This window comes from Jatropha curcas, chromosome 1 (genome assembly GCF_041381405.1).
Source record: "Jatropha curcas cultivar XTBG-Jc1 chromosome 1, XTBG_Jcur_1.0, whole genome shotgun sequence".
In the NCBI taxonomy this organism is placed as follows: Eukaryota; Viridiplantae; Streptophyta; class Magnoliopsida; order Malpighiales; family Euphorbiaceae; genus Jatropha; species Jatropha curcas.
The window spans coordinates 2,224,039-2,234,908 of record NC_143151.1 but is presented as its reverse complement, the minus strand read 5'-3'; the positions used below and the strand labels follow the sequence as shown (position 1 = coordinate 2,234,908).

Below are 10,870 nucleotides of genomic sequence, written 5' to 3'. Positions count from 1 at the left end.
TTTTGTGCAACGATCTAGCTAAGGCTAAGTTCTTTCATCATTTTGGGGCAGCTTAGCATTGTAAATAAAATGATTGATGAAGTGACACTGATATTAACAGTCAAAAAGAATGTGGAATTGGAAAAATATCTGCATTTAGGCAGTTGTGACGGGTTGAAAAAACTAGGAATCATTATAAATATTACCCCTAATCTATATCTTTGATGTAAATTTGGTTTTCAATGCAGATGCGGAGTTCGATTTTGCCATCAATATGGAGGACGGCTTCATTTAGGTCCCTGTAACCCCGATTTTGCCATCAATCTGCATGCTATTTTTTCTGGTGGTGTTGATTACTTTCTGCTTTCTACTATATCATCAAGTAAAACTGCTGTGGCTGAAATAGCCAATGGGTACAGAAGTTTCTCCATTGAGCTTTGGTACATACATGGTGGCATTTAGCTAATAGTTTTGTACATGATGCTTTTCTATTACTTCAAGAAAGTAGAATTACTACTAATTACCCCCTTTAATTATTATTAGCATTGCAGTTGTGATATGCATACACATCCACTTATATAATGATTGACCATGCTATAAGGTAGCCTCTCCTTGTGCTTGTAGAGCTAAATCAGATGGCAATCTAAGGTTGCCTTTGTTATATTTCTGCATAGGAAGTTCTACATGGGATATAATTTCTTTTCTTGAATTTTTTTTATATTTAATTTTTTTTTTTTTTTGATAAGAGAAAATTATGATGGATTCATTGTGATGGCGAGACATCTTTGTTATGCATTTGTATGTATTTTTAAGGCTTCGTTTGTTTTCGTAAAATAACTTACAAGAAAACATTTTTCATAATTTTCAGTTATTTGGGATGTTCAAGAAAATAAGTTAACGGAAAATATTTTCCTGGTTAAAAGAACATTAAGTCATTTTTAAAGAAAATGACTTCCCATTTTTAAGACAAAAAAAATATTTTTTGGACATTGATAAATTTATTATAACTTTATAAATGCATATTTTTTAATTTATTAATCATCGGTAATCACTACCATCAATCATCATTTGCTACCACCAGTCATCGGTGATTTTCATGATTTACCATTATTTTTGTTTTTTTTCTCATATTTAATAATAAAATTTTTAGAATACAAAATTTTTATTATTAGAAATATTTTCACGGTGTTATGAGTTAAAGGTTTTAAAATTTTTCGAAGGTAAAATTATTTTTCGGAAATAAATGGAATCTAAGCCAAGATTTCAGGACTCTCCTCTCTAATATCCTTCCCACTAAATGGGATCAAAGCTATTCCACTAATCACCAACCAATTTAGAGAACCCAGGGCTTAAGAGCCCGCTGTTGAAATTTAAACTGTCTATTCTACTAATGGAGATGGAATTCGTCCAAGCATAGATTTTCACATGAACACTTTGGTCTATCAATTTCATTTTCTATGCTTTATGACCCCCGCAATGGCATGTTTTTAGGTTATCACTTGAGGATTTTTATACGAAACTCACTTTCTTACACAAGTTATATGCACAGATTTGTTACTAATTTTTGAAGAGAATTGGAAATTAAGCTATTGAATTTGGCTTTCAATTGCAAATACCCCAATTATTGTTTGACAAATCAAGCCTTGTGGCTATTTTTACAAGCTGAAATCAATTCCCCAAATCACATTACTGATCCTCGCTTTCTTTCAGATTCTTCTTCCTTGCTTCTTTTCTTCTCCTTTCCTTTTTTTTTTTTTTTTTTTTTTTTTTTTTTTCCTTTTTGTCACTTCCTAGTGAAACAACATTTCTGACTCCATTAATACGGCTTATAGCCATACAAAATAAAATAAAATATTTATCATATTAATCCAAAATTACCATGAAATTATTCGTCATATGGATAGCGAAAGCCCCTAAAAAAAAAAGGAAAAAAAACAAGTCTGAGTTGATTCTTGTAAAAGAAAAAAATCAATAGCGTAATGCATAAATTTGATCATGTACTATCAAAGATTATCCTTATGCCCCATGAATTTTACAGGGAGCACATCATGATACTGTATTTTCATATTTCAATAGTAGCTATGTCTCTCTCCAAAATGAAATGTGAAAGTGTAGGATCATTATTGAACATCTATAAAAATATTTTATTTTGGCAAATGACATAGTTATTATTGAAAAGTGAAATGTAAGGTTCTAATTGATTTGAACAGTTCAGAGGGCTATAAGGATAATCGAGTCAAAATTCAAGATGAAATTTACGCATTTAGCCAAAAATTAATTTTTACGTTCAGCATGGCTGAAACAATTGTCTAAGTAGCTTACCATCTATAGTAATCAATGTAAGAACCAAATTTCCTTAACTCAGCCTGGCTGACAATCTTATCCTTATCCTCATCAAATTTCCTTAAAATATTCCTTAATATCTCATCATTCAACTTATTAAGCCTGTGCCTCCTCAATTCTTGTTTGATTAACATTTTCCTGCTAATAATAGCATCGATGGCTTGGCTTTCAATAGGCATGCACATGGAATGAATGTCAGCAAATTCAAAACTATTTTCATGACACTCATAGTACAATTGACCTCTCTCTATATCTTGGCGGCAAATATCACAATGATGATAAGCCGCTGCTACATCGGAATTCCGTGATCTAAGGCCAAAAATGTGTTCACCATTTTCCGTCTTAATGGCTTTTGGTAAAATGCAATCGACATGAACATCATAATTGCATTCATAACACTTATAGCTAACTGAGCTACCCACTTTCTCGCAGAAGTTACAGAGATATTGGTAATTGTATCTGAAGGGAATGACAGTGAGATTAAGTCGATGAGAATGGTGTCTACTATGAAGAATTGTTGGCAAGAATTCATTGCTGAGATGGGTTCCGAATAGGCAATCGTAACAATCATATGAGACTTTTTGGCAGTTCTTGCATTTATATGTTTTTGGGAAGTCATAATGATTAGGTTTAACACTTCTCAGAAAAGGAGGACAGTCACTTACTTTTGAAGCAGACTCTGCACAAACTTTGTGAAGGTTAAATTCATCGCAATCTTCGCATTTATAGGAAGTGCCATCACAGGGTCTTGAGCATCTTCTACATTCAAATTCAATGTTTTTCTGCTGGTCATAAAAGTTCAACGCATGCAAGTGATCATTTGTCGGTTGTCTGATGTTGCTTTTTTCCAGGTTCTCAGTCTCCATTGCATCATCTTCATCCTTTTTCTTCAGTAAAATGAACATTTCAGGCACAATTTTCTGCAGATCAAGTGAATTTTTATCAACTCTAATCTTTGGGACTCGCTCAATATCATAACCGCGATTATTATTATTCTGGGATCCGCATTCCATGATGATCAAATGAGCTTTTCTTGAACTTGCCAATCCTACCAATTTTTTGAGATGAGTACTGTGGGAGGGCGCAAGATTGAGGACAAGATTGATATTCAAATCGAGTTGGGTTGAAGTGATTTGACAAACAGTTTCGAAAGGTAAGTTGCTTGTTAATTCATCAGGGAGTTGGGTTGGTGCGATTAAGTTTAGAAGGGCTCTGGTGATATCATTTTGATCAATGAGAGGGTATTTCAGAAATGAAGCTAATTTGGCAGCAACTGTATCATTGGATTTTGAATCATCTATTACTGCTATGATCAATGGGGATTTTAATTTTAATTCTTCCATAATAATTTCCTCTTTTCTGGAAAAATATCCTATGAAACAGAAAGAACTCAAACATTCTAGCTATTTATCATTCTTTTTCTCCAAAAATGGAACCTAAATATTACGAATTCTCATCGCTAATTAAGGCATATTGAGGCAATAGGAAATTCCAAACTTGTGAAAAGTTTAATTGAGTAAAAAGCTAAGAGCATAGCAATTCCAAGCTTGTATGAAGTTTAACTGAGAAATAAGCAAAGAAATTCCCTTTAAGATAGAACCGATAACACAAATGTTTTCACAAATCTAGACTAATTAAGGGACTATATATGCAATTAAAGTTCTAATCCAACTTCCTCATACAAAGGTAATACTTGTGATCAAGCTGAAACTCTGTAACATAATCTGGATTTCCCTTCATATCCAAAAGGAGACCTCCAAATGAAATGAATAATTCCCTATGTCCAACAATAAAAAAAATTAAAAAATAAATTAAAAATAAAAAATCAAATGAATAAATTAAAAAAAAAAAAAATCTAGCTTTGAGCACTTGCGCTTTAACATTAGCTCGTGAACCTTCTTCTGTTATTTTGTATAATTTCCCATACATAATGTACTCATACTTATCTGAAATTGATCCTTCCTTGTCCTAATTAAACAGAACAAGTGAAATTTTATTATTTATATCATGTTAGTTGGAAATGGAAGATTTGAAAAAGAAAAGGAGAAGTTACATTTTTGTCCCTAAGTTTTAGCATAATTAACACTATGTCCCTTGCATTTTAAAATTACCTTATTTTATCCTTCATTATTTGAGGTTTAACTACTTTATTAAAATTAGCAGGATTAACCTTATATATATAAAAAATTAAAAGAAAAAAATTGCATTTTTGTTCTTATGTTTTGACATAATTAACTTATTTCTACTGTATCATTAAGTAAAGGTGCCGTCGCTGAAATAGCCAATGGGTACAGGAGTTTCTCCATTGAGCTTTGGTACATATATAGATGGTGGCATTTAGCTAATAGTTTTGTACATGATGCTTTTCTATTACTTCAAGAAAGTAGAATTACTAGAAATTACCCCTTTAATTATTATTAGCATTGCAGTTGTGATATGCATACACATCCACTTATAAAATGATTGACCATGCTATAAGGTAGCCTCTTGTCACGGAGATAAGTTTTTACTTGCCTATCCGCGCTGCACTTAGTCACCCTTGAGGCTTTAGGATGCGCTAAATAAGCCTTGGAGTTGTGTTGGAGAGAAAATGTGAGCTAAGTAGAGAAGAGAACACAAGAGAGCTTGTAAGAACTCTTATTGCTCAAATGCTTTGTATTTGCTTGGATGATTTACAATTGAGGTGAGGGGTGGTATTTATAGCCATTTCCACCTCCTCAATGTACGGCTAAGATTTGCCTACAAAAATGAACGGTCTAGATTCCATGGAGAATTCTAGAATTATGTAGATATTACACAAAATATCTTTTGGGTGGAGTAATGTGGAGTTTTCTAGAATGCGGGCTTGGACCTCCAACTTTGGGCTAGAGGCTTCTCAAGCTTTGGCACATTATGGCAGCCCAATTTGCACCCTTCTAAGCCTTGCTTATAAATTGTGGAGGCTGCCTTTGCAATTCTGCTTGCTTGTTGTGCGGGGCGTAACACCCTCCCCCACTCAATCTCGCGACGCCCTCGTCGCGTCATGAACCTCGTACTCTTTTATCTTGTCCTTGAACTGCCAAAGAGTATCTTCATGCTCCCAGCTAGCTTCGGACTCGGGCAAGTTCTTCCACTTGATCAAGTACTCGCAGTAGTTTGGCACTCCGCATCGCCGTACTATTCGTGAGTTAAGTATGCTGTCAACCTCCTTGTTAAATTCAGTAACAATAGCAGTTGGTGCTCGAGTAGACTCGCCCTACTTGGATCCTCATCATCTGTATGATAAGGTTTTAACATGCTAACATGGAAGACATTATGAATCTTCAACTTGGGCAGCAGTTCAACTTGATAAGCGGCCTTCCCTACTCGTTTGATGATGGGGAATGGTCCCTCATACTTCCTCACTAACCCTTTATACACCTTGCGCAATGACATGAATTGGTTAGGAAGGAGTTTAATCAGCACCTTATCTCCCTCAGCATACTCTCTTGGTTGCCGCTTAGTGTAGGCCCATTTCTTCATTCGTCAAGCAGCCTTATCGAGACAAGCACGAGTCTCATCAGCTTCTTCATGCCATTCCCTCGCAAACTTGTGAGCTGTTGGATTTGTGCCGGCATATGAAGCTGCGATTGCATTAGGAATGAGGGGCTGTTGTCCCATAATGATCCCAAAGGGACTTTTGCCCGTGGATTCACTCCTTTGGAGGTTGTATGAGAATTGGGCAATGTCATGTAACTTGGCCCAATCTCGCTGATGGGCACTAACATAATGTCGGAGATACAGCTCCAGCAATGCATTGACACGCTCAGTTTGCCCATCACTTTGGGGATGGAAGCTAGTTGAGAAGTTCAAGTCTGTCCCCATTAGCTTGAACAATTCTCGCCAAAACTTGCCAGTGAAGCGGGGGTCTTGATCGCTTATGATATTTTGAGGAAGTCCCCATAACTTTACCACGTTGTTGAAGAACATACGGGCTGCTTCATCAACCTTACAATCGGCTGATATGGGAATAAAGGTAGCATACTTGCTAAATTGATCAATAACCACCATGATGCTACCATATCCCTCTGACTTTGGTAGTGCGACGATGAAATCTATCGAGACACTATCCCAAGGTCGCTCCGCTACGGGAAGTGGTTCTAGTAAACCCGTGGGAGGTTGTTGTTCTACCTTTTCTTGTTGACAGACGAGGCAAGTCTTGCCATATGTCTCGACGTCATCTTGCATCCTCGGCCAGTAGTAGTAGGCTCTTACTAAGGCTAGAGTACGTGTCTCACCTGGATGTCCAGCCCATTTTGAATCGTGGGACTCCTTGAGGATTTCTTTTGCGCAAATTCCCCCTTTTCGACACAAAGACTCGATTGCCATGAGTATAAAGTACCCCATCTTGTTCCCAAAATCTTCGAGTCTTACCTTCTTTTGCTAGTTTGAGCAAGTTTCCAGCAAAGGCATCATGTTGCATCCCTTCTCGGATGCAATCTAGGAAGTCACTTTGTGGGGTGCTAGCACTAATGTTGGCTAGCTCTGCTTTGCGACTCAGCGCATCGGCAACAACGTTGGCCTTCCCTGGCTTGTACTTAAGCTGATAATCGAACTCTGCCAAGAAATCTTGCCACCGGGCTTGCTTGGGACTCAACTTCTTTTGAGTTTGAAAGTAGCTAGTAGCTACGTTGTCCATCTTGACCACGAACTTACTGCCAAGCAAGTAGTGTCGCCATGTTCGTAAGCAATGAGCTATGGCTGTCATTTCTTTCTCTTAGACGGTGTACCGACGTTCGGTATCGTTTAACTTTCGACTTTCGTAGGCGATGGGATGGCCTTCTTGCATTAGTACCCCACCAATAGCATAATCCGAGGCATCAGTGTGTACCTCGAAAGGCTTTGTATGGTCAGGCAGCACCATGACAGGCTCTTCGGATTCCATCTGCTTTAATTCTTCGAAGGCATCCTAGCATTGTGAAGACCAATGCCAAGAACAATTTTTCTTAAGCAGATTGGTCAAGGGTGCCGCAATGGCTGAATATCCCTTTATGAAGCGGCGGTAGTAGTTTACCAGGCCTAAGAAGGATCTTAGCTCGGGGATGCTTGATGGTGGTTGCCATTCTTGAATAGCCTTCACCTTTGTTGGATCCATCATTAGCTTGCCCTCCTTGATCCGATGCCCATGAAATTCTACTTCTTGTTGAGCGAAGCAACACTTTTCCACCTTTACATAGAGCTCATTTTCTCAGAGGACTTGGAAGACTTGCTTGAGGTATTGCACATGCTCTTCGAGAGAAGTGTTATACACTACAATGTCGTCTAAGTAGACCACCACGAATTTGTCGAGGAAAGGGTGGAACAGTTTGTTCATAAGAGTACAGAATGTGGTCGGGGCATTAGTCGAACCGAAGGGCATTACTAGGAATTCAAATGCGCCATACGGAGTTACACAAGTCGTCTTGGGCTCATCTCTTGCCGCGATCTGCACTTGATAGTAACCCAACCGCAAGTCCAGCTTTGAGAACCATCGTGCATTCCCCAATTGATTGAAGAGATTAGCTATCAAAGGTATTGGGTATTTGTTTTTTATAGTGATCTTGTTTAAGGCCCGATAATCTATACACATTCGGAAAGAGCCATCCTTCTTCTTTTGGAAGAGGACTGGTGCGCCGTAGGGAGCCTTGGAGGGTTGGATGTAGCCGGAATCAATAAGGTCTTGGAGTTGTTTTCTCAGTTCTTCCAACTCCGGAGGGGACATGCGATAAGGAGCCATAGTTGGTGGCTTGGTGCCAGGCTCCAACTCAATTTGATGATTAATCTCCCTTCTAGGAGGGAGCTTTTTTGGCAATTAGGGAGGCATGACATCCTTATATTCATCCAAGACTGCTTGCACACAATCGGGCAAAGACTGTTTAGGGTTTGTTACTTCTTCACCCTCATTTAGTTCCCTTATTGATGCTATGAAGTTTTCGACTTTGCTTAACCCCCTCTTAAATTGCATAGCATAGATCGTAGATGGTGATTTCTCTATGCACTTTAATGGGACAATGCATGGCCTCTCTCCTTCAAGTATAATTAGGGAACTTGGATAAGGGAAAAGGAGTGCGCATACCTTGCAGAAGAATGTTAGCCCTAATACGATGTCAAAATCGTCCATGGGCACGACAATGAAGTCTAGCTTCCCGTACCATGAGCCAATTTTAACAATTACAGCCTTCGCGAATCCGACTATTGGCTTTACTTTGGAATTCACGGTCTTGATTGTGCCACTACCTCCAATGATATCTAGGCCTAGTCTCTTGGCCTCCTCGATATCAATAAAGTTATGCGTAGCCCTTGTGTCTAGCATTACGCTAGCCGATTTTTCGTTAACGGCTACATCAACATATAACAATCCCTTCATCTCGGGGATGTTAGGAGGAAGAGTTCTTATGATGGAGCTCAAGTATTGTAGGAATCCCAAGTTGGCTTGGGTTTCTTCTGCTTCTTGCTTTTTGTATTCGGCGCGCATTGCAGTTATTGCCTTCTTATTGGGGCAACCTTTTGTCCAATGCGGCCCTTCGCAGATGAAGCAAGGTTTCGGAGGTTTGGAGTCAAACTTCTTAGACGACTTGTCATATCTTCCGCCGAAAGATTTGGATGAACCGCCTTCCTTATGACTTTGATCCTTTTTCTGGCTATGCTTCTCTCCCCTACTCTTACCAGGATTGGGCTTTTTACTTTTGATTTGGGTGGAGTAGTCGGTTAGAATTTCAGCCACGGCAATGGCATCAACAAGCGTTTACACGTTACGCCGCTCTAACTCTACCTTTGCCCAATCTTTTAGCCCATCCTTAAAGTAGAAGAGAGCATCTTTGTCAGATAGATCATCGATTTCCAACATAAGGGTAGTAAACTCCTTGATGTAATCAGAGATGCTACCGCTTTGTCATAGACGATGTAGTCTACCCCTTGCTTCTGCATTGTGAGGCACGAAGTGCTTCCGCAATTCTGACTTGAATTGATCCCACGTATTGATAGCACAAATGCCTTTCTCACGCTCTGCGTGCTTCCTTCGCCACCATAATTAAGCAGCGTCCCGGAGGAACGTGGGGGCATTGCCAATCTTGGCTGCATCATCATTTATCCCCATGGCCTCAAAGTACTGGTCAAGGCCGAAGAGAAAGTTCTCCACCATCGAGGCGCTACAAGTACCGTTGTACGTCGCAGGCTTAAGTACCTTCAACCCATGTGCCACAGGACCGGTGGTAGTACTGGTTGATGCAGGACTACTCATACGTTGGTGCATCCGACATTCGCAATGGATAGCATCTACTTCACTACGTAGGGCACTAAGTTCAGATTTGGTGAATGTTCGTACCTCGGTTATCCTACCAACAAGGGCTTCAAGCTCCTCTCGTAGGGTTCTGCCAAGCTCGGTAATCATGCCTTTCGTTGCCCGAGTAATCTCTTCATTCTCCTGAACAATATTATCAATTTGTTCGGAGAGTTCTCTCATGACAGCTTCTTGAGTGGACAAAGTTTCCTCAAGAGCTGCAATTTTCTGCTCCACATGATCCATGGAAGAGGTTCGTGCCTTAGACTTCCCCCGCTTAGACCGAGTGCGCACCTGCTCACGGCCTCGAATGGCTTCAGCTTGCTCAAGTTGTTGTTCTTCAGCAACAACCAATTGAGCGTCCTCACTTGCTATAGAGGAAAATATTTATAATTTATAAAATTGGAAAATAAATGAATAAAATAGAGGAATATCGTAAGTGTGCCATGTAATAAGAAGATGTCTAACAAAATAAAAGGTGTATTCACAGTATGATGTTACAAAAGGTGAAGGTTAAGATGAATGTGCTATGACAGTGAGGATCAGATGGGACTAAAAATTATCACATGCAACAGAAAGTAGGAGCCGCAAAAACAATAACGTTGCTAAACTGGACATCAATTAATGTTCATGTGAAATTTGAGAGAACCATCACTATCAAATATCAATCATGTCCCCTTTAATTCTGGACCAGAGATTGTTGTCTTCTTTGGTCTTTGCCGTTATGTATCTGACATGTGACAGATGTATTATTAATTCAAGTCCAAATTAAATTAATTTTTCTTCTCACTTGACCAATTCTCCATTTTTTTTCATTAAAAAAAAAAAAAAAAAAACACAATGTCAAATAGTCAATAGTCAGAAACACGCACTGATAAACTAAAAATTGAAAGATTCAAGTCATAAAAGTGGGTCGCGCACCTTCATTGGGTTACATAACATTATATAAACACCTTCACATTAAATAATCATTCTTCATCGTTTTGAGTTTTAAAGTTTTACCCATCTACGATACTATCCTCTCCGGCTTATTTTTTGTTAATTTATAAAAAAAAAAAAAAATGAGATTTTATCAAAAACTTGTCCTAGTAATGGCGCTACTAGTGTTTCTTATATTGACACCAAATGAAGCTACAAGAATTCTGGATGAAGAAGAAGAAAATTTTATGATGATGGTGGTTAAAAAGCAAGGTTTAATATTGCAGTCTCTGCAGAAAGGACCTGTAACTCCTTCTGGACCAAATGGGTGCAACTACGTCCCTGGCCGGGGTG

The 10,870-nt window shown here is 38.6% G+C and overlaps 1 protein-coding gene and 1 pseudogene across 1 annotated transcript; both read right to left on the bottom strand.

The window, feature by feature from the left end:
* Positions 1 to 1,372: 1,372 nt before the first annotated feature.
* LOC119369984 (uncharacterized) lies at positions 1,373 to 3,689 on the bottom strand. The gene is made up of 2 exons (XM_089718832.1): positions 2,302 to 3,689; positions 1,373 to 1,892 (listed from the first exon to the last, which is right to left on the bottom strand). Exons 1-2 carry the CDS (start codon positions 3,663 to 3,665, stop codon positions 1,865 to 1,867), a joined length of 1,392 nt encoding a protein of 463 aa, XP_089574958.1. The 5' UTR covers positions 3,666 to 3,689; the 3' UTR covers positions 1,373 to 1,864.
* Positions 3,690 to 5,317: 1,628 nt separating this feature from the next.
* LOC149498796 (uncharacterized) lies at positions 5,318 to 10,604 on the bottom strand (annotated as a pseudogene).
* Between the last annotated feature and the right edge of the window lie 266 nt (positions 10,605 to 10,870).

Bases quoted from the DNA above. Each gene is read 5' to 3' on its own strand.
- LOC119369984 (XM_089718832.1), bottom strand. From the start codon at position 3,665: ATGGAAGAATTAAAATTAAAATCCCCATTGATCATAGCAGTAATAGAT. The intron at 1,893-2,301 runs GTAAGCTACTTA...TTTTTTTTTTAG, and splicing joins TACATTGATTACTATAGATG to GGGCTTTCGCTATCCATATG.